The sequence below is a fragment of the Coturnix japonica genome, chromosome 1 (genome assembly GCF_001577835.2).
Source record: "Coturnix japonica isolate 7356 chromosome 1, Coturnix japonica 2.1, whole genome shotgun sequence".
In the NCBI taxonomy this organism is placed as follows: Eukaryota; Metazoa; Chordata; class Aves; order Galliformes; family Phasianidae; genus Coturnix; species Coturnix japonica.
In genome coordinates, this window is record NC_029516.1 from 35,125,685 (window position 1) to 35,148,808 (window position 23,124).

At 39.0% G+C, this 23,124-nt stretch overlaps 1 protein-coding gene across 14 annotated transcripts in view; it reads left to right on the plus strand.

Annotated features, from left to right (window-relative positions):
* The window catches only part of NAV3 (neuron navigator 3), a 492,511-nt gene that overhangs the window by 300,597 nt on the left and 168,790 nt on the right, over window positions 1-23,124 (plus strand). For all 14 annotated transcript variants that reach the window (XM_015857110.2, XM_032443702.1, XM_015857027.2 and 11 more), the window contains 2 exons: window positions 16,467-16,584; window positions 17,279-17,331. In XM_015857110.2, coding sequence (XP_015712596.1) covers window positions 16,467-16,584; window positions 17,279-17,331 — 171 coding nt within the window. The remainder of the gene's footprint in view (window positions 1-16,466; window positions 16,585-17,278; window positions 17,332-23,124) is intronic.

Consider the following 23,124-nt stretch of genomic DNA (forward strand, 5'->3'; position numbering starts at 1 on the left):
TTATTATGTTCCTTCTAGTTTAGTTTTTAGTTTAATAGTTTAAGCATTTGAGGGACTGTTTGAAAAAGCGGCCACAAGTTCTATGCATGCTGTTTTGTTCTACACAGTGTAACAAGCACACATACAGCAAGAACCTCGCAATTCTAGCTTGTCTAAGAGGCCAGTCATTTTACATGTTTGTAGGTGTTTTACCTTCTGTAAATAAAATGTGTTTGTAGGTGCAAACAAATGTCTTAGGAAATCAGTCTGAGAACATTTCTTTCAGTAAATTACAGCTTTATTTTAAAAATCAGCATTCGTATTTGAACTAATCACAGATAATTGTACTGATAATTCCCTTTTCTTTCTTTCACCAAAGATTTTCGTTCAAATAAAGCTTACCAGCGGCTCTAGCTGTGTATGCTCTGTTTAAATAGAGCTGAAAAATAGGCGTCAAAGTATCAATTTCTCCCTGAATATATTTCCTCAGTGCTGGTCTAGTAGATGGTGGTGGGTGAGGTGGGGCTGTGTCTCTCCAGAGCAGGTGTAACTGAGCATTGCTTACAACCATCTTACTCATGAGAAGTATTGTGAATGCTTTAGGCAGTTAATGCTAGTTGGAGCAGTTTTAAGGCTACATTAATTAATGCCAAATTATTGGCCTGATGCAGAGCTAGCTCAGCATTGGGGTGAATGCAATCAATTTAATGTTAAGTTCATCTGTACGCCCTCAGTTTGTGTCATATAAATGTATTAATACTGCTTGACGTGTTTATATCTTTTTATTGAAAGGATGCATAGCTCTACATGAATTTATTGCTTTTACTTTATTTCTCATATTTATCCATGGATGGGACAAATTGATCTTGATAAAAGCAATTCTTTCTGCTGACAGTGTGCTATTTGACTGTTGCTGCAGTGTGGCTGGATTTAATATCAACGTTTCTCAGAAAGACAGCTTAAGTTTAATGTGGGCCTACAATAAATTATATGTATAGTATGAATACTCCAGTTGTGTTTGTGCAGAACTGAAAACAGGGAGTTTACCAAAACACTAAATGGGAAATGGCAATTTGGGCCTTTTCTGGGAAATCCAGAAACTTGATTAGGATATTTTATCTTTCTTTGTACTTACAACTTATTTAGTATTACAGAATGGCTTTTAGATCACAGAGGCATCTAAGAACCATAGAATGATTGAATATCCCAAATTGGAAGAAACCCAGAAGGGTCATTAAGGACATACAGGACACTCAGAATCAAGCCATACGTCGGATAGTGTTGCCCAAATGCTCCTTGCACTCCAGCAGTTTGATGCTGAGTCCACTGCCCTGTGGAGCCTTTTCCAGTGCCCGACCACACTGTTGGTTAAGAAGCTTTTCCTAATACCCAACCTAACCTGCCTTGACACAGCTTCATGTCATCAAGCTCCAACCCCTTGGGGGTTCTGGACTTTTTGCCTGTCTTGAACTGATTGTGATGCCTGACCAAGATGACAGCATGAAGGAATATAATCTAATTTCACATGAAATAGGATTAGTGTGGTACAAAGTTTTGAATGGTGTTAGTGAAGCCACTGACTTGATGCAGAAACAAATCAGTTTTTTGAGCATCTGTAGACAAGACAGGACATCAGATACTCATTAGTACAATAGGTTTACAAAAGGCTGCGATGAACACTTCCATTTGTGTAGCAGTGCCAAAGAGAGAAGTGGTTTGTTTGTTTTCCTGTTTGTTTAGCTCCAGGCCCTAGCTCTTTCCCTAAACATAAAAGAATCCTTTTTCTGTTGATATATTGCCTACAGCAGAGCTATGGTGCAGGTGAGAAGAGGCCAAAACCCAGAAATTTTTGTGGAAGATCCACTTGAAAACAGATGAATGTGTTTTTAACTCCTTTGTGAGGAAAATGTTATTTACTTTTACACATCAATATATGCTGCAATTGGCCATTCCTGATGAGGAGAATTTTGCTTGTGTGTGATATAATTACACTGGGCGTTCTGCTGGCAAATGGACTTCATGCAGAAAAATTGCATCCGTTGACACTTGCTAAACTTTTATGGAGACCAAAGAGTGGATGTGAGCATAGTGAGGCAGTGGGTGATGTGTTTCAGCAGTGGCAATAGCAATGAGAAAGACGTGTACCAGACAATTTTTGTGAGCATGGCATACAGGCTCCTGTTTAACACTGACAAAAATGTGTCACTAATGGTGGTGACTGTGTTGAAAAATATTAGATATGTCTTATGAGATACATTTCTTATGGCAGAAATGTCAATGTAAGGATTTTTTATGAGAGAATATCTTATATCATATTTTTTTTCCTTATTAATACTCAATATTTATATATATAAATATACATATAAGACCATGAAAAATGCACTTTGCTTGCGATGATGTTTACTATGTCATACAACAGTCCTACAGGAATCAGTGGAGTGCTTTTTAAGGCATCTGAAAAGTAGCTAAACAAAATATTTATTCTAAGTTGGCTTACGTCATGCTAAAAGGAGAAGAACTAGTAAGAGCTAGGAGGTACAGAAGGACAAGGGACTATTTATGAGAGGTTGTTGAGGCTTTTTATTATGTAACATGCGGTGCTCTAATATACAGAGCACGTCCAGTCTGCTTGCTTGAAAGTATTCCCAAAGAGAGGTGAATGCCTCATAGCTCCAGGTGCCCCAGACCACTTTGGGCTGTTTCCTTTCTTGGGGGTACGTGAGCTCATGTGAAGTGGGTGGGTCCGTGCTTCTGCTTTTGGACCAAGTGACCACCTCATAGTCAGGAACTGATCATACGAATTCAAGGCTGGAGCCAGGAGCTTCCAGGCAGGAATAGAGAATGGCCCAGAGTAACTTCTAAAATGCTTTCAAGGAGCAATAAAAACTTAGGAAATGGAAGAAAAGTGTTTGCTGCTTTAAGCCTTTGTTCTGCCTCCTGGCTTTAAGTGAATTCATAAACAGTGTGTTTAGAAGTGTTTGGGTTTCCCTGCAACTTAAATTCTGACAGCTTTCCATATAAATGTTTTCTTTGTGACAAATTCAGATGGTCAATCAGTTTAATAAACCATGTATGAAACTGGACAGGTGATAACAAGTTGGAGGCATTGTGAAGAACACAGCGCAGGAGGTGCAAAGGTGTCTCTTCAGAATGCTGTGGCAGATGAATGCCACCGTACTTTTCCAAGCTTCACCAGTGCTGAGTACAGGGAGACTATCACCTCCCTGTTCCTGCTGGCAACACTATTTCTGATACAAGGCAGGATGCCATTGGCCTTCTAGTCCACCTGAGCATACTGCTGGCTCATGTTAGCTGACCATCAGCCAGCATCCCCAGGTCCTTTTCTTCTAGATAGCTTTCCAGCCATTCAATCCCAAGCCTGTAGTGTTGCCTAGTTTGATCAAAGTGCACGACCCGCCACTTGTTCTTGTTCAATCTCAGCGCATCAATCCAACCTGTCTAGATCCTCTGTCAAGTAAACGTAAGTGCCCAGTGAGCTTATAAACATTTATTTTGTAAAGAGTGGGCAACATGCAATTGTATGTGCATGCTATTGTGATTAAATACCATTGCTAGAGATCGGATAAATCCAGGGGATCTTCTTGTTGTGTGGGCAGTTTTTTGATTGAACTTTGTTGTAAAGCTGATTGTGCAGTATTGTCACATCCACTCTTGTCACTACAGTAATTGTATGATTAGAATTTGGAGCATGCTGCCACAATTAATTGAAATATCCTGCTCTTAAGATAATTGTTTACAGAACTGTGTGGTATCACTAAGTACGATCACGAACACTTTAAATACCTTTTTTAGGATGTAACATTTTATAATGGCTTATAAGACAAGACCCTTGGCTCTCCCTATGCTACACTTTGTATCTTAATCTTACTGCAGAATTGTCAGACATTTCAGTGCCCCTTGGGGATGCCAGTCCTTCATGTTTGTTTTGCTTGCTGTTTACCATGTACCAAAGTTACATAGTCCTCTACTTTTATATAAATAACTGTTTTTAAGAAATACTTCTGTGGAATTATTCCTGTTGAATAAATACAGCACATTCATGTGTATAATAAGCATAAATATATTTCGAAAGAGATTCATTTACATCTATGTAGCCAAGTTTGGGATTGGTTTACTATAAAACCAAAAACTAGAGAAGCAGTTTGCCCACTTTAATTCTTCTTTTAGTGTTTAGAATATTTTTTTCAGCCAAAGGGACACAGATGAAACTTAATTGCTTCAGCAGATTTCAGATCAGAGCTTGAAACATGAGAGTTTTACTGCTGTTACTCAGAAGTAATTATTAGACAGATAATATCAATACCATTATAACCTGTAGCAAGATAATGACAGTAACATAAAGTGAAGTATTAAGGTACGTATGGAATTTTATTGCTGATAGTGAAGTAATGTGAATCTGCTGCAGGAAGCTGAGAGCAAAGCCATCTGGTGTAGTGTTTCAGAAGCCTTTCTGTGGAAATGTGCTACTTAAGAGGTACATCAGTTAAGAAAATTTCAAACTTAATTTTCCTCTCTAACTCATGGGTCCCAAATGTATACATTCTTCAGTAAGCGAATAAGAATGCATAAGGGTTCCGTATGTTTTAAAGAAGTTCCTCCAAAGTATTTATCCTTACATTTACATCAGAAATGAGAGACATTCAACAGGTCATGCTGAAAAGGGTAATTGTTGATTATCAAAGGCCTTCAAGAAGCTCTGTAAAAACTGAAGGAAAATTTTCTTTTAAGGGCTATATATTTATATACCTATTTCATGCACTAAATAATGTGGTAAACAGTTGAATTTTTAACAAAGAGTGTACTTTTCACAGTAATTCTTGAAATATGAGACCTTCCCACCTCCTCCAAAAAATTTATGTTCCTATGATCGACCTCACTTGCATTTTAGGTTCCTATATACATCATTCTCATCCTCAAAACTCCCACTCAGCAGCTGCCTGTTTTGGCAGTGCTTGTAGTCCATCCATAGCTATCCCAGGTTTTTAGATTAAGCATCTGTATGGTCTTGAAATTGTATTTCTGCAAATGCTCAGAAGCTTTGTTGGTTTCACAGTGCCAAGCACCTTACCAGCAAGGTTTACTTAAAGGACAGGTGAAATAAGCACCTGCCTGCTGTAGCAAAAGGTTAAAAAAAGCAGTGCAGCATAATGAAATAATGAAATATTCTGTATTCATTGGCAATAGCTGTTTAGCTTCTGCAAACAAGAAGCAAATTAAGCAAGCAGATTTAAATTAGTTTTCATTCTATTTTATTTGGAAGTCAAAATGACAAGATCAGCAAAAGTGTTTTTTCTTATCCTAAATCAGTAGACTAAGTGCAGAGCTACCCATAGAAGTCCTCAAAGTGATACTCTGCACACTTCTGTATGATTGAATTGGCTGTGTAGGCTCTCCTGTGGTGCCAGCCTCCTCACAGACAGAGCTACCTCAGGAGCTAGTGGTGCCAAGGGTGCCATCCTGTGTCACGGTGCCAAGAAAAACATTCGTCATTATGTGGAAAGGAGCAAAAAGTGGTATGCTACAGGTTTTTGAGAACAGACCTGATCCTCCTTTTACAAGGGATCAGTTCTGTTTCTTACATTAGTAGGAAAAAATACAAAAGGGATTTTGGAAGGAAGGGCTGCAGCGCACTCTCTTCTCTCCAGAATGAATGCCTGTAATCTCTAGCCAGCAGAGTTATTTGTTTGTGTTTTCAGGGTCCCTTTCTTATTCATCCTCTGCTTCCTGCTCACAACTTCCCAAATCTTGAATTATTTTCTGCATAGTGGTGTGGCTGCAATGAGAGTATCCCCTCCCTAATCCCTTACAGAAGCCTTTAGTCCCAAGGAGTCATTGTGTGGGAGGTAGAAGATATGGATTTAATTAAATTTAAGACAGTGGCCCTTTAAAGTGAGTCAGTCAATCCCTACTCTTCATTTCTAGTCTGGTATTCAAGAGACAAGAGTATCACTGGAGTATATAATTTAAAGGGAAACATGGGACAGTGAGTGAAGATTTGCAGATGTGGAGCACAATCCCTTGAGTTCAATGGTGAGTGCCCTTTGTATGATAAGTCCTGAGGACCTGGAGAACAGAACTCAAACTCAGAACTGACAGCTGTTTTGTGGCGTAAGAGAGATGGATTTGGCCTTCAAGTAAAAAAATAAAAAAATAAATAGCCACCACATTTGTAGAGCTAACAGTAGCATTTGTACTTACATATCAGGCAATGATGTCTATAGTGGGGAAGATGAAAAATATGTATCTGGTAATTTCTGAGCTGTCATGTCAAGACCTATGAGGTTCAACAAGACCAAATGCCGAGTCCTGCACTTTGGCCACAACAACCCCAGGCAGTGCTATAGGCTTGGGGCGGAGTGGCTGGAGGACTGTGTTGAGGAAACGGACCTGGGGGTTCTGATTGATGAACATGAGCCGACAGTGTGCCCAGGTGGCCAAGAAGGCCAACGGCATCCTGGCTTGCATCAAAAAACTGTGTTACTAACAGGAATAGGGAGGTAATTGTCCCTCACTTGGCATTGGTGAGGCCGCACCTTGAGTACTGCATTCAGTTTTAGGCCCCTCACTGCAAGAAAGACATTGAGGCCCTGGAACGCGTTCGGAGGAGAACGACGAAGCTGGTGAGGGGTCTGGAGCACAGGCCGTATGAGGAGAGGCTGAGGGAGCTAGGATTGTTCAGCCTGGAGAAGAGGAGGCTCAGGGGGGACCTCATTGCTCTCTATAACTACCTGAAGGGAGGTTGTAGTGAGCTGGGGGTCGGCCTTTTCTCTCATGTAGACAGTGATAGAACTAGAGGGAATGGTTCCAAGCTGCGCCAGGGGAGATTCAGGCTGGACATTAGGAAGTATTACTTCTTGGAAAGGGTAGTCAGGCACTGGAATGCACTGCCCAGGGAGGTGGTGGAGTCACTGACCATGGGAATGTTCAAGAAACGTTTGGATGTTGTGTTGAGGGATATGATTTAACTGGGAAGTATCGGTGATGGTTGGACTGGATGATCTTGTAGGTCTTTTCCAACCTTGATAATTCTGTGATTCTGTGATTCTGTGACCCTTTTCTTCTTCACATATCAGTCTCTTGCTATTCTCAGATGGTAGACTGGTAGACTCTAAGTGATCATCTGATCTAAGTTCATTTATAAGATACTTGTGTGCTTGGATTCAGCAATGACAAGTCCTAAAAATCCTGAAGTTCAGTTTGCAGTTATGTTCAGAGCTGGAAGTGTTTTCCAGTGTCCAGTCTCATGTCTGTTAGTCATTTCTATTTCTGGTTAACAATTCACACCATGTTATTGAGATGTAACATTAAGAGTAAAAAAATATGTTATCTTATTTGTAGGAGAGATCCAGACATTGTAGTTAGGATAGTAATTTGAAGCAGTGGGGTCCAGTGCATGCACTGACTCTCCTACCACAAAGTCTCATTAAAAAACTTCAGTGTTCATTTCTGTCAGTGTGAATCTTTGCAGTATGATAGAAGGTTCTGCGTTTAAACTTCATATCATTATCGATAGACAAACTGTTACACGCTATCAAAACCTCCTTGGTTTCCAGACTTGAAGTTCACGTATCAGTATGTATCTCTACGTCACTATTTTTACCCTGAGCTAAGAGAGATTTTTTTCCTTGTCTTCAGAGGTAAATAGCAGATGAAAAAAAATAATCTGTTCTGAATTTTTGATGTTATTTAGGAGGATGGTGTAGTCTTATGGGAAGACATAGCAGAACACCAAAAAGTGGGATATACCTTCAAAGATTTTTATGGGAGACTGTGGATAGGACACACAGACAAAGGAAAGTCACCAGGAAAAGACAAAGGAAAGTCAGGCACCCCTTCCTGAAACAGCCTTTTTATGTGTGATGTGCAGTCAGAGCTCTCACTGAGGTGTTTAGTCAGATCTCCCCTTTCATAATAGAAAACAAGTGTATTCAGAATGTTTCAACCTTTTACTTTCCATAGGATGGTCCTTCCAGATCTGTTTGTGTTACAAAACCAATATGTGACATAGGGCTTTTGATTAGAAGCGAGGAAAAATACAGTGTTAAATCTAATCTGGGATGAAAAGCTTTCTGCTGCAAAAACGTTGATAAGATTATCGTGTTCCCTTTGTTATTTAAGATTACTATTTGGCAGAATTGCTTCATACATGAAATGTATTGTGCTGGATGATTGCTGTTTTAAGTTTTATTATCATCCAAATGGGCATACCTTTATTTTGGCTCTTTCAAAGGGAAAAAAATCATCAAGTGGCTTTCCTACTGTACTGAGCTCCATCCTTAGTCTTTCAAGCCCTAAGACTGATTTGTATATTTGAACTGAAGGAATATACACAGAGGCTGTCATCTGTGCACATCATTTCATTTCCTTAAATTTCAGCAAGGTAGCAAAAGGCCAAACACACACACAGTGATCGTTACCACTAACACCTGCGCCAGGAAGACCTGTTTGAACAAAAATGAATGACAGTAAGAAGAGGCCCAGATTGCTTTTGCTTGAAGTCATTAATATGTGCACTTACTATTACGTTACCTTCAGTATCTGAAAGCTGTGCTGAATATGTGAGACACATTTATTGATATTAAATTATAAATCATGGTGTTTGTAACAATAAACTTTTAACTGTCAAAATCCAAAGAAAAGTTGAGTAGAAGTTAAAGTGCCTTGTTATAAAATGTGCAGCTCAGAAAGAGGACTTTATTTTGTTTATTTTGATTTGCAAAATCATTCTTCCACATGAGAGGAAACCAAACAATTCAAATCACTTCCTAAGACTCAAAAGATACAAGCTGGATGCAGACTGTAATTATAAAGTTATTTGCAGTGGTACTGCCACTGATTTCTTGTAACAAAAGAGCAAAAGTATGTATTAATATTCTTGCATCCTTATGTATCAGAAATTTGCCTTCCCATACTTAAAAAGAAGTGCTGGAAAAGAGGGTTATTTTGATCCCTGGGCCAAGTTCTTTAATGCCAAATCGCAATGTGGAAAGAATGTCTCCATCCAAGTTAAAAATCCTTAAAATGAGCTTTGATGGAAAATGTGGAGTAGTTTCACAGTGGAATCTCCTCAGCTCCGTGTGAGGAGCCCCTATGCTGCATCTACGGGGCAGGTGCTCTTTCTGTCCAGAACCGCTCTGATGACTTACTGCTTTTGAACAGAAAAGAGCAAGGATGATTTTATTCTTCAAATTGCTTTGTGATTTCCAGACAGATCTGAGTACTTTTCTCTGCTCTTTTTTATTAAAAGGAATGTAAGACTAGTCTTGAAACTTATCCTAGAAGTGACAAGATATGTAAGAGACAGAAGATTGATGCAAGTATGGAATAAATGATATCTCACCCAGAGGAACAGAAAGAGGCCTCTGGTACAGAGAGCCATCATTTCTATCCTGGATAGCCTATGAAGTAGAAAAAAGGCTTTCTTTTACCCCTCCTCTTTTGGACAGACACAGGTGTTCCATTCCAACTCACCTGTTTCTTCCAAGGGAGATCTCATTTGCCAGGGACTGTTGTAGACAGCTGTTGTTGAAAGCTTTACACAGGCTCACATAATGTGCAAGTGCGCTTGGGCCTCTGGGAAAGAGGAGTTTCAAATCAGCTCATTTATTTGGTCAGGAGAATGCAAGTAGTGTTCTGTTGGTCAAAGTAATTTCTTAATACATCAATACTATCAAAAATAAAATATTTCCGCTGTGTATTTGTTGCTGCTGAAGCATTAGAGCAGCTTTGAGAAGCATACCATTGTGTGCCCCACTACAAAGTTGGCACCTTTTTTTCCATCATATCCTCTCTCTTCTTCATCACTTCTGAGATACACATATGTCAATATTAGGAATAAGAGTTGTTGGGTCAGATTCTGTTGCATGGGCTGAATGCTGGTTAATGGGTGGATTGCTTCCAGCGTGCTCCTGAAACACATCTCTCTGTCTCTTTTTTTTTTTTTTCCATGTGAGATGCATCCTGTTTATATGCAATAAGTGGTGGGACATTACCTTTAGGAGTGTTCTCTGTATCATCTGAACTGATATGCCAATGCAGACTCACCTTCTGAGTGCTGTCTCTGGGTTTGATGGTAATGCCCAGCGTAGAATGATGGTTATCTTTCCCTTTATAATATTAATGAGATACCAGTTTGAATCATTTTTATTTTTATTTTATAAAAGATGCACTGAATAAAAGGTCCACTATTCTATTGTACTTACACTAAGATGACACTGGAATGTGCTCTGAGGTTGAAAAATACACGTAAGAAATAATCCCAAAGTTAGAGGTACAGGCAATTACATGGAGTATTAATACCAGAACATCTCAAGACTGACTGTTTTGGAGGCTTTCTCTGTGTGAGTGTTGCCTTCTTTTAATTCAGGAGGCTCGAGGCCAGTATTAATAACTGTGGTGTTGCTCTTCAGACAAGAATCTCTTCGCAGTAATAGAAATCTGCAGGGGCCCAGCAGCTGCTTTATGAATATCTGGCTCCTTCCTGTGGTACTTCCTTGCTATTGCACAAGGCTGAAGAGAAGCTGCAGAAAGACAGTAAACAAAACAATGTGTTTAAACTGTAAAGCAAATTGGTATGGTTGTTTTCAAAAGATGAGTAAGTTATTCCACTCTGTAAAGATTTGTTTTTTGTATAATTTACACTACAGAAATCACATAGCAAACCTTACCCACCCACACATGCATCAATGTCATTGGTGAATACTGGCCTAAAACATGTATTAAATTAATTCTGAGTTGGGTTTGTTAAGAAATGTGTGTAAAGAGAGAGTAGTACATCAGGACTAATGTCATTTGGGTGATTCACAAACTCTAAATTGAATAAGTTGTCTAAAAATTGCCAGTGATGGTTGAACAGTGTTAATGCTATTCATTTTCTTTGCTGCTATTAAAGAAATTTTATTTCATTTAATTGTATTTTTATCTGAAAGTTACAGAGTAACATTGATGGGTACATACTGCTGTTTGTAACACAGTATCATACTATAGGGATTCAGACGTTTTGGTTCACTTCTGTATACTACTCTAAACAGTTTCTATTCCTAAACTTGAATAGTTGTTGTCATTTGCTCAGTCAGATTGAGAAACAGGGTTTCAGGAATGTCACTTAGTGCTCATTTCACTCTGTTAAATGAAATTCATTGGCTTCCATTTTGCCTATAAATTATATCATTCTAGTTTCATTTTTCTGGCCTTGTATTTTTAATTATGTCAATATTTTTCCTTCTCATGTAATTTGCTCCATGTTGAAGAAAGTGCCATCCCCAGCTTTACTTTGAAGCATATGAGTTGGAGTGTGTTTTCTGTATTAAGTTAAATCCTGACATAAATCGGATGCTTGATCTGTCTCTGATGGCAGTCTAAATATAAATATTGAACTGTTGTTGGCAAAGTTAGCCCCTTTCCTTGTTAAGAGGAGGACAGAAACTAATGAATTATGCTTTTGAAGCCTGGGGAAATAACCTGCAATAAGAAAATATTTAAAAGGTCAGAACCAGACTCCCAGTGCAGTTTTCCTTAGTGAAGAGACAGGATAAAGAGATCTCTTTGCAAAATGATTTGCTCACCTTCTTCTGACACTAGTCAATGCATTGCCCAACTTCTCTTTATAAAGGCCAGAAGCTTGAGGAACAGTCCAACACATGTTGTACTACCCACGAGTCATTGGCCAAGAATAGCTCTGTCAAAGTAGAGTTGTGGTCATGCCCTCTTGTCTGGCAAATTCCCTTCGATGGGGACTCTGGGACTGTTATGGAGGCTCTTGTGGGTATTCAGCATCCAGTTTAGGCCACACACTGGAAAACAGCCCAAGAAATAGATATACAGCCTTTGCAGCCCATTGCATAGCATGCTGGAGAAGAAAAAAGAAGAATCTGAGAGAGGTTTGCTAATGTTGAGGGGATTCCTTTTGGGAAATAAGTTCTTAAAACCATCCCCTTCCTCAAAAGATATGAGGCTGCTATTGTGCACAGAAGAGAGCACTAAGGGACTGCACTTCAATTCTTTCATTCTAATGAAGGAAGACATGGCTGTATTCTAGAGAGCATTTGAAAGGACAGAATATGAGAGATGGGTAATATCTATTGATTCCCAGATATCCAGGGGGGAAACATTTTCATACAGTGGAAAAATGTTTTAATATCCTTTCAGATATAACGTATCCTCCTAAACAGCATGGAATTCTGTCACGAGGTCTCAGCATAACTCAGCTGGCTGCAACTGTTGTTCTTCCTAAGCAGCAGCACTGGCACATAACAGAATGACAGTGGTGCACACTAAGTATGGAAAGCTGCCTTCTCAATAGCAAGAAGAGACCATTTTCAGAACTGAAAATCTAGATTCTGTAGCAAGCAAATATACAAAAAATATGTAGAAGGATCTTGATTCTTGGAATATGTATTTTCCCACTGTGCCTATTTATAATACTGCCTGATTAAAAAAAAGAAAATTTGATTAAACAAACAAACAACAACAAAAAGAACATACAGAAAAGAATGATTACAACTCAGAATATCTGGGCTGTATTTTCACATATATATATATATATAAAATACTCTGATAAAGCACTTATTTGTTGGTTTCTCTACGTCTTAAATAAAGTCTAGGGGTGATCTCATTTATTTCTGTAAAGCCTATTGAGGTGGCTTTGTGGAAGACACTAACAAAGTGTTATGAGTTATTGCGTTAGGCTGTTTGTAATTCTGAAATCCAGTTGACATTTGACGTTGATTGGGTGTGGTAACGTTTCTGCATTAATTTTGAAGGGGATTAATTACAGCTCTGCCTAGTGTATAATTGCCTGGTTTATGATTAAAGCATTTTCAACGGATGGTAGTAACCTGTGAGATCCCTGTTCTTTTTCACTCAGTTAAACTAACGTATTGCAAAGTGTTTTGTTTCTTCACCAGTCCTGCCAAGTTGCTCTCCTGTGTTCCTTACAGCAACGTGTGAAGTATCGAGGTGAAGTTCATAACTATATTTGGCAATGAGAACTGATTTCCTCTACCCTCTGGAAGGTTAGCATGACAAGCAGTTGAAGAATGCTAGGGGAAACCATTGTTAACACAAGCAGGCTGTGCCCAAGCTCAGATTGCCCTGCTGAATTCAGCTTCGTGTTGCAAGTGGTTAAATCATCCGATGTCAGGACACAGCTTGGACCACACAAACACAGTCTGGGTTCTCTTCTGTTATCAGGTTGTTGAGGCTAGTCCTCCACACTGCAGATAGCAGACTCCACCATATTTCTTCAGCTGCTGGTGCCTTGCTCTGGGGACATATACTTCTGTTTCAGCTGGGTCTGTGAACCACGGGGCTAAGGGAGGAAGCTTGGAAGGAAATGAGTAAGTCATCAGCCCGCCCCAGCATGTAGTTGTGAGGCTGGGTGGCTGGGTTCCTTGGCTGGTCAGTGCAACGAGATAGGAAGTGTTGCAACCACTGACCCATCTGTGTGTTGACTTTTCTGGAACAGCCTCAGAATTAAAAAAAAAAAAAAAAAAGAAAAGAAAAAAAAAGAAGATAAAAATGTATTTGGGAAATGTTATTGGTCAACTGGTGCAAGATGAGATGATCTACTGCTAGCTCTGAAAAGAGGAGGGGCATGGAGAGCTCCAGTAAAAGGGGAGTGCCTACTACAAGCAAACTGTTGCATGAAATTACAGGGCTTTTATATCTTGTTCTGTGTAACTTTTTCTTGCAACAGAGTACCATGAGTGATGACGTATACTGGAGCTTTTTGCTGTCCCGAGGAGTTTAAGATGAAATTACAGTTATGTTGATAATGATTGTGAAGGGGGTTCTCTATGTCCCTTTTTATTTGCATCCAGGAGTATAGTGTGAAATATATAGTGCATGCACACATTCTTATAATTTCACGTTTCCATCTGCATGCTTCTCATTTTCTACAACTGACTCCTGAGCAGTTGGGTTTGTGGAAGAATGAGATGAATGAAAACGGAGTCCTGTGGGGAAGGGGGCAAACTGAAGCAAGTGGTGACCCTTTGTAAAGAGAGGAAATTAAACGTGACATTCCACTGCCAACTGGATATTGGTTTGCTCTATGGTCTCTGTCAACGGCTCTTCACTTTTTGATACTTTTTTTGCAATACTTCTGAAGTGAAAAAACTTTTTTGACTACCACCTCGTCTCAGTTTTTTTCCTATCGTTTCATGACTGTCAAAATACAGACCATCAGTACATTTTTGTGGCCACTGGTGAGATGTGGTTATCAACTTTTGATAGCAAAACACCCATATCTATGACAGTTCATTTCCATCTCCGCTGTTTAGATTCTTCATACTTTCTACTTTTAAATTTATAAATAAAGAAATATATGAAGAGTGGGTGGGTGAAGTCTATTCTTTGAGTATTAGATACTTGTGCAGCAGCTGGTAGAGTAAAATTTCTCTGGCTACGTACTGAGACAGTAGTTCAAATTGCAGTCAAAATTAGGATTGGTACATCAGATTATGTGTGGGTGTGACAAGAGAAAAAAAATGAGATGCGTGGTAAAGCATTTTTATTTGGAGTACAGAATCAACCCAAAATAATATTAGTGGGTATTAAATTCTATATGTTCCAGTGGATCGGTTTCATTGGAGTACAGAAAATAGTTCAGCTAATAGTAGGAACTCAGAGAATACTTAAGATGCATTATTTTTAAAGAATGACTGAAGTTGAAACACTAGTAGTAGGGAGTGCATGATGCTATGGGTGTGGTATGTGCCTTTTATCCTCCTGAATTCATATTGTTCTGAATAGTTGTTAATACTATCTTTAGAGAATCCACATTGGCATTCAGTATATGTATTTATACACACTGAAGAAACACGTTCATATCTACTGTTGGCTTTGAAAAACATTTTAATGGGGTCTTCCATGTGATTCACCTATGTAATAATGAAAAAAAGAGTTCTGGTATTTGAAAACATATGACCCAAACAGACTTATGGGTACAGCAGAGAAATTTAGGTCCTCAGCAAGCAGCGGCATCCATTGGCTGTGGGAGACCTGAATCCCTTCTCACAATTTGATGCCATGGAGTTGTTTAAAGTTATTTAAAGCTGCCAAGAAAGCTATGGCAAACCAGTTGGTGATCCACCTGCAGGAATGTTGAGACAAAGGATAGACCAAACCAATTGAAATTTCCTATCAGTTTTACTGAGGAGTGAGAAAACCTGTGACAAAGGTTTACAGGGCGCAAATGAGCCTGACTTGAATGCAGACTGAGCAGCAATACCTTTGCTGGGTGGAAACTGGATGTTGGTTCTCCAAATAAGGCTCAGGACTGGCAATTTCTAGTTTTGCATTGTGGTTCTTCCACAAATTTTTTTGAATTAAGCAAGTAGTTGATGGCTTTGGTCTCTTTGTTTTTCTGTTCACAAAATGGAATTCTGACCCCTTCCTCCCAAGGGTCGCTGAGGTTAAATAAAAGGATGTTTATAAAGTGACCTCACATTGTTTTCATAGATGAGGTGCAGTTTGAACAATTTCAAACAATAACTTCAGCAAAGAGGGTACCACAGTTATTGCATATACTTACATAGTGATGCTGCTATGCATATATGCTTGCTTTCAGCAACCACATGCAGGGACAGCGGGAGGGTCTGTCTATGTCTTGTCTCCTACAGTGGGGAGAGGGACTGTGGGAACCCCATAGATAGGACTCAGCCCTTGCTGCCAAGAACCATTGATACCCTGATGGTGTGCCATGCCTGGGCAATGTTTCATTGGTCCAGGCTGCCCTGCCTGCTGAGAAACATGGGAGACAGCATGAGAAACATGGGATACAGTGTGTGGGGTGCTCCAGGCCTTCAGCACACATGGGATGGTGTCTCTGACTCTCCATCTCCTTCCTTCTTGTTTTGGTAGCTCTCAGTCAGCTGGGCCTTTTTAACCTTCCATTGGTTGCTTTCAATTTCTATGCAACACACAAAACCATGGGAACAAACGAGCTGTGCAGGGTGGGAAACTGTGATTATTGCAACAAGTGTGGCAGAGGCACTGTCACAGGCAAGATCCTGTGTGACAAACCAATGAGCTCCCACCAAAACACAGGCGCACACTTCTGCTCTCACTTTCTCTTTGGCAGCTTCTGCGTGCAGGGCGTGCGGCGGGGTGTGCGTGTAGGTAGGGGCACGGCGGGAGGTAGGACTGGGGCAGACGTGACTGATTTATAGCCTGAGTTTCCTCTACTGTCATAAGGAGAATTTTGCTTGGTCACAGCAAGCTTGAACCCTCATGAAAACCGAGTGAATCATTTGATGTTAAAATAAAACAGAAAACGGCAGTGGGAGGGGCATGGCTGTTTTAAAAAAAAATAACGTTAAAATTGTTTCCTTTGGTGCTGACTTCTTAAACTGGAATGCGATCCGGAATAGTTCTCGTGTGCAAGCCAACATTTGTTTTAAGAATTTTTATTGTCTTCTTCCCCTCTCCCCTCTCTCCCTCCTGCCCTCCCCTCGGCTCTGCAGATTTACACTGACTGGGCTAACCACTACCTAGCAAAATCTGGCCACAAGCGGTTGATCAAGGATTTGCAACAGGACATTGCAGATGGAGTTCTGCTAGCAGAGATCATCCAGATCATCGGTAAGACCCAGGCTCGGAGATGTACTGTGAGCTGACTCTTTGCGTGGGGGAATATATAATTCAAGTTGAATGTATTTAACAATAAGATGAACCCAGAATAATATGATTTGACTGACTCCATATGTCTCTGATATTTGTGTGGTTCATCCTTGTCTTAATTAAAAAATATGTTTATGTGAGCATGTTTGGAACTGTCTGTTTAACCATACTTTAAATGGCCAGAACTGTATCTTACACACTTTGAATTGTCAGAAATGAATGCTCCATTAAACCGTATGTCTCCCATGTGTGCATTTCGTTAGCCGGAGTGGCTCATACTTTCTGGGCTGCCTTGAAACTGTATCCTGACCCTGCAAAGACAATTGTGGAAGATTTCATGTCAGCAGTTATTTTGCAGGGGCTGAAGAATTAGCAGCAATCTCCTTCACACTTCCCCCTTTGCATGATTTGGCATGTGGAAGCAACTGCTGCTAACAAGAAATGTTACTGTGCAACAGAGCTTTACTTAGAAAGGAGCTCTGTGTCAACAAAACCCCATGCACTTTATCGCTGTGTCTGTTCTGCTTATTCTCTTTCTTTTTGGTGTGTGTGGGGTTTTTGATTTGTTTGTTTTGTTTTGCCGAGGTTGGGGGTGGAGAGAAAACTTTTTTCTCCCTGTTTACTTCTCCTTTCTCACCTCACTGTTTCTGTTTAGCAAATGAGAAGGTTGAAGATATCAATGGCTGTCCCCGGAGCCAGTCTCAAATGGTAAGAATAACGTATATTCTTAGTGTGCATTGGAAGCTCTGCATTTTTCTAAAATGCTTTTTAACAATGATTTCTTTAAACTGTGAATATTCTGTCCCATGTTTAATGTACAGCCCTAATTCTCCCATACTGTTCTTTATATTTCTTTTTTTTTCCACATGTACTTAGTGTCTGTGTCTTCGTTTTTATGCTTGCTAACTTTGGGTCTTGATGCAACCCAGCAGCAAAACTTCATTAGTTCTAATGAATCCAGAACTGCCTCAGTGAACCTGTTCTCCTGATTATCCAGATAATTTCATTCAACTTCATTTTTAAGGGCAATAAATCAAAGAACAAATTTTTAAGTGGAGTCTTTGTGTCTGGAAAACTGGTCAGATGAACAAGACTTGCCAAATTATTTCTGAATATAAATAGCCCTTTGGATTGCCCACTGTGAAGTCCAGTTAGATGCACTGACTCCACAACTTTCAGAAATAGCACTTTAGTCATATAGCTTTCTGAGCTATCGCTGGCAGCTGCTTAAAGACATTCTGATACACTCAGGCAACAAGCACTCTGTGACTGTGATTCATATGAGTCTGATTAATCTTCTACTGTGCTTATGGTTAGTAAACTACATTTAATAAGATAAAGCCTCATTAGAAGGCTGTGGAACTGGCATGTACAAAATGTGAGCATCAGTAACGTCACTGTGCATTTGCTGAATCATTTGCAGTTACAACCATGCTCCTCCATGCTGAGGAGTTTGCCTGTCTGTTCACGTCCAAATAGTAAGTGAAAAGGTGCACAGCTGTGCAGCTGGCAAGAATTCTGTAGTATCATGGTTGGGGTGAGCTTGTATGATAGCTGGGCTTTGAAGTGGAAATGGAAAATAAGAATTTTGCATTTTTTCAGTGCATTCTTAAAAGATGGAATACATTTGCAGTGTTTTTCTGCAAGGCTTTGGAAAGTGGAAGGAAGGATTTCAGGTTTCAGCAAAATAACTAATCAGGCTTTTTCCCATTCTTACTTTCTACAAAATCTGGAGGGTTAGAATAAGTTTCTCCTCTGGCTCTCAGGCTGTTTGAAACATTATGTAGCAAGAATATAGGAAATCTCCTTAATAAGAGTTATTATTTTAATTACTCATATTACAGCAGCACCTAGTGGCCCTGGCTGAGAACTTTGGGAACTCCAGTGTGGAACTCTAATATTACACATACAGATTGAGAGATAATCACTTTTTACTCTAATCACATTAAAACCTGCCATTCCAGACAGACAAGGCAAACAAGAAGAGACAAAAGCATGGAAAAGTGATATGATTTCCCCCGGTCATGTAACTGGCAAATGATAATCTAGGGTTGCTGAGGGACTCACTGCTCCGATGTCTATCTAACTTCATTTCCATGATACAAAGCCAAGCTGCAGGGAGAACTCCAGCATTGTGTTGCATTGCCTCCTGCCCACCCACACACCCCTACCTTCACCCCCCCAGAAAACCACACAAAAAGGGTGTCTTCCCTTTTTGCAGGTATATCTTTATGAGACGTAGTGATTCTGGATTTCATCTCCCTGTTCTGTAGCTATGGGGGAAGCATGGTCAGTGCATGCCCATGCTACAGCAGTACCTGCAGGGTTCTTTGAGTCTGTCGTCTCTCTCCCATAAAACCAACTCTGATCTCAGCCAGGTCAGAGATTTTGTCTCATGTGCTTTGTCTCACAAGTGGATGCTTCAAACACTCACACCTGTAAACCATCTCAGATTAGTGTTTGCACAGTGCTAAAGCATCAGTTTTACTCATTTCAACTTTATAGAAATGTAACATATTTTACCTCTTTCTTTGATTCAGTCGCTTTATTTCTTTATCTCTGCAGTCTGATCAGATTATTTTCCTGTGCTTTGAAATAACAATTTTATACTTCTGATTTCCTCAACTGAGCTAGGAAATTTAAAATGCTCTGAAGGTAAAGTAGTTCAAATTTGTCAGCTTTCAAAGCCTCCCTGCTCTCCATTTGTCTTCTTTGGATCATTCACTCATATAGCCTAGTAGAAGACACCTCGTTATCTTATTTTCAGGTCATTTTCCATGACAGTCTTCAATTATGTTAGCCAACTAGGTAGTGATAAACCAGATCTCTTCTCCTTGGAGCAGTGAACTCCTAGATATTTGTAACATGGAAAGATAGGTAAATAAATATCCTAGATATTTGTAACATGGAAAGATAGGTAAATAAATAAAGAAATAATTTCAATGGTCAAAGCCAGTTTACATCTGAAATTCACTAGTATGTAAAATTTTGTCCTGTCACAGTTAGCCAGAATGTCAGTCAATATGTCAGCAGTCAATATATCAGTCTACTCTTGTATGCATAATAGCGATCCATTCATTCATATTTCTATGCATGTCAGCCATTCATTCACTGCCTTAATTTCATTCTTTTCCTTTATTAACCTCAAAAATCCCACCACCCTTCCTTCACATATGTTTTCATGATCTTTTCTCTCATGACTTATAATTAAGAAAAGATGTTTTCTGTTCTCATCTGCCACTTGCTACCCTTTCCAGGAGGTGATGTCTAACATATTTTATTGGCTTAAGTTAGAGAATACTGACATGAATTGTCCATCGCTGACAATTCTTGATGTTCAGCTACACTGTAGGTGATATCTATATTGATTCATAATTAATCACTACTAGTATCCACAAATTCTGCTTCAGTCAGCATTTTGCTTTCCCCTTGCCACTGATTTCATCTTTCAAATAATCTTTAAAAAAACTCAGCTAAGCTGTTACCCTAATTCATAAACTTATTTTCTTGTTTTTGAACTTTTTCCAATGCTTCTCCTTTAGTTTTCTTTTAGTTAAGTCTGTTGCAATGTCTTTCACTCTGCTGTCATGTTCGCAGCAATACAGAAAAACTTGTAGACCAGTAGAACCAGCACCACAGGTCCAAGTTTATGAAAAATAACAACTTGTAAACTCTGGCAGTGTCCAGTTTCTGCATAGTTATATTTCCCATTAATTGTCATTAACTGGTGAGATTTTCTTCCTGTGGATAAACCCACAGTGGTAAAATGATTTTGGTATTTGCTGTGAAGTATTATAATAAGGATGTAGTATTCTGTTAATTTTGGGTTGTGTTGCCTGTCTTCTGTATCATACACAATCTGCCGTTTTCTTTTTCTCAGCTATTCTGCTCTAAGAAGAAGATGGCACTTGAACCTCTTCATTACATTGCTTTCAAGCCCTTCTTTGAAAATAATTTCGTAGTCATTTCTGTCTTTTCTTTTAATGAATTATTCCATAACTTTATCAGTAAAGGAAACATTGAATACTTTTTAATAATACTAGTATTTCTAGGTTTTATGTTTTGATGTAATAAAGTGGTTATTCCTTTCTGCTTATTTGTAAGCTGTTTATTTTTTTATTGAAAATTCCACCACCATTAGAAAAAGTAGGAGGGTATATCGGATAGAAAATACATTGTAAGATATTGATATTTACCATATCTAATTGTCCAAAAGAATGAATTCAGATTTTTTTATTTTTTTTTTTCTTGCTGAACATTTAAAAAACACATTGGGAGACTGTCAGTGTTTTAATCTCTAAACAAATCTTATAAAATGTGTAGTAACCAAACAAAATACCAAATTTTATCCATTGTGGGGATGGCAGAGAAAATGCAAGAGACTCATAGCGCTGAACTGAAAATCTTTTTATGGTGCCATTTTCAGTATTCTCCTTTCAGAATTTTACAGAAGTATTTCTGTTACCTCTTCATGCATTCTGTGGTTCTTTTGGCTACATAAATATGAGGACTCTCCTGAAAGCAGTGCCTCCTTATTTATTATGTTGGCCCACAGTGTCAGAGGCAGATGTTGGTGGTATGCAGTGGAGGTTGAACCTTCCCACTAGTATTCCATTATGTTTTGTTGTTGTGTAACAGATGGGAGCAGAAGGGCAGTCTGCTAGAATGGCGTCTGATAGGAGAGTGTGTATGAGGTATCATTGAATACCTCCTTGTGGAAAAAATAACACGTATTGACAATATCCAAAAGTTGCTGAATGTTTACGAAGACCAATCAGTGGCTGTGAACACAGTGAGGCAGTAGGTGGTGTTTTTCACCAGTGGTGACAGTAATTTGAAAGACAGTACATCTTCCAGATGCACATGAAGTTTACAAGAGAGGCATGCAGGCTCTTGGTCATCGCTGGAAAGAAATGTATAGCTAATGGTGGTGGCTGTATTAAAAAAATAACATTTTGTAGCTGAGAATTTGCTCTTTCAAATAGTGCTATTGTGATCTTTGTATCTTTTGTAGTTGCTATGGAAATAAACAGAAGGCATTACTTTCAGAGTAACTTCTATGGTTTCTATGCTCTTGAGCAGTTCCAGGTGAGCCTCCCACACAAGTGTGACCCACAGAACTATACACAGAAAGTTGACTTTGTGTAGAAATACGCTGTTGCAAATGAAAATTTTGTATGAGTTTTAAAACTGAATCCCATCTCCTTTATTTTGCAGTCTAGTGACATTGTTTTGTTTAAATTCTTGCTATCACTATGGCTAGCAGTGAGTCTTCCTGTATTTCATGACTGGATGCTATGGGAGACTTCAGAAAATAGAAAATAAATGAGAGATGTAAGTTTTGTCAGCTTTGCAGGTTTGGTGTGAGTGAAGGAACAGAACACAAGTTAGTAATCTAGTTTCTGTGATTCATGCAGTGCCTGCTTGTGTGCAGATTTCAGAAATGAAGTAAATAGCCCGAAGTGTTTCAGTGGAAATATATACTATTCCATGTAATTGAGTCTAAGAGAAGTAAAAGTATTTCATTGTATAATAGAGGAGTGCCATTGTGCTTAGCAGATTTTCAGGAAGACTTTTCAGAAGGTTAAAACAGAAGCTGTGTGGGATGAAGCTGGAGGTAATGGATCGCTCATGAGCTTTTTCTTGGAGATGACCACAAAAGCCATTAACAACTCCTTAAGAATGGAAAACAAAGAATAACTGGTAAATAGAAAACAGGCTATGATTCTCATCTCCCAAAGGTTTGTGCTTCTAAGTGATCCATTTATTATATTCAAAAAGGAAAAGGGATGAAAAGTAAAATGTTGTTTGTTTGTTTGTTTTCTTTTTCCAAATAGTTATTCAGGATAGTGAAATCTAAATCTTGTATAATATCACAGAACTATCAAGCAATTCTGAACAAAAAGGTGTGTTGAACATCTATTGTCCTTCACCAGCAAGATGTTAAAATATATATATATAGAAGAGAGTCTTCTGAGTCGATGGCTCTTTTTTGGGGGGAAGATGCAGCTTGCCTAAGAGAGGGGACAAGCCTTTACTGGGGTAAATCTCTGTTAAAAAATACAACCAAAAGTTTGGCATCTTGAAGTGTTGGCAGGACAGAGTCAAGAGTTCATTTCTCTATCCTCCGTGGTAGGGAAGGAGATCTGGTTTTCAAAAATAGGGTAGCTCTGAAAGAGGAAAAAATACAAGTACTTTTAGATGAGAAGTTTGCAGTATGATGTTTAGGGAAATGTTCTCAATAAAACCAGAAAAAAAAATGGTAGAAATTAAAATATGAGCTTCTCTGAGAGGTTTCCAGTGTTTACATGTAGGAAAGCTCTTATTTTAGTTGTGGTACATAGAAGAATGTTTTCAAAACATAGCTATAGCTTGAGAGGGAGGAGAGGAACTATTTGGTGGAGAGCAAACAAAGAATACATCCAGGTGTTATGTAAGGGACTAAATAGAAAGGATCAGAAGGTGTTTAAGAATTATGCTCACGTAGGGAACTACTGAGAA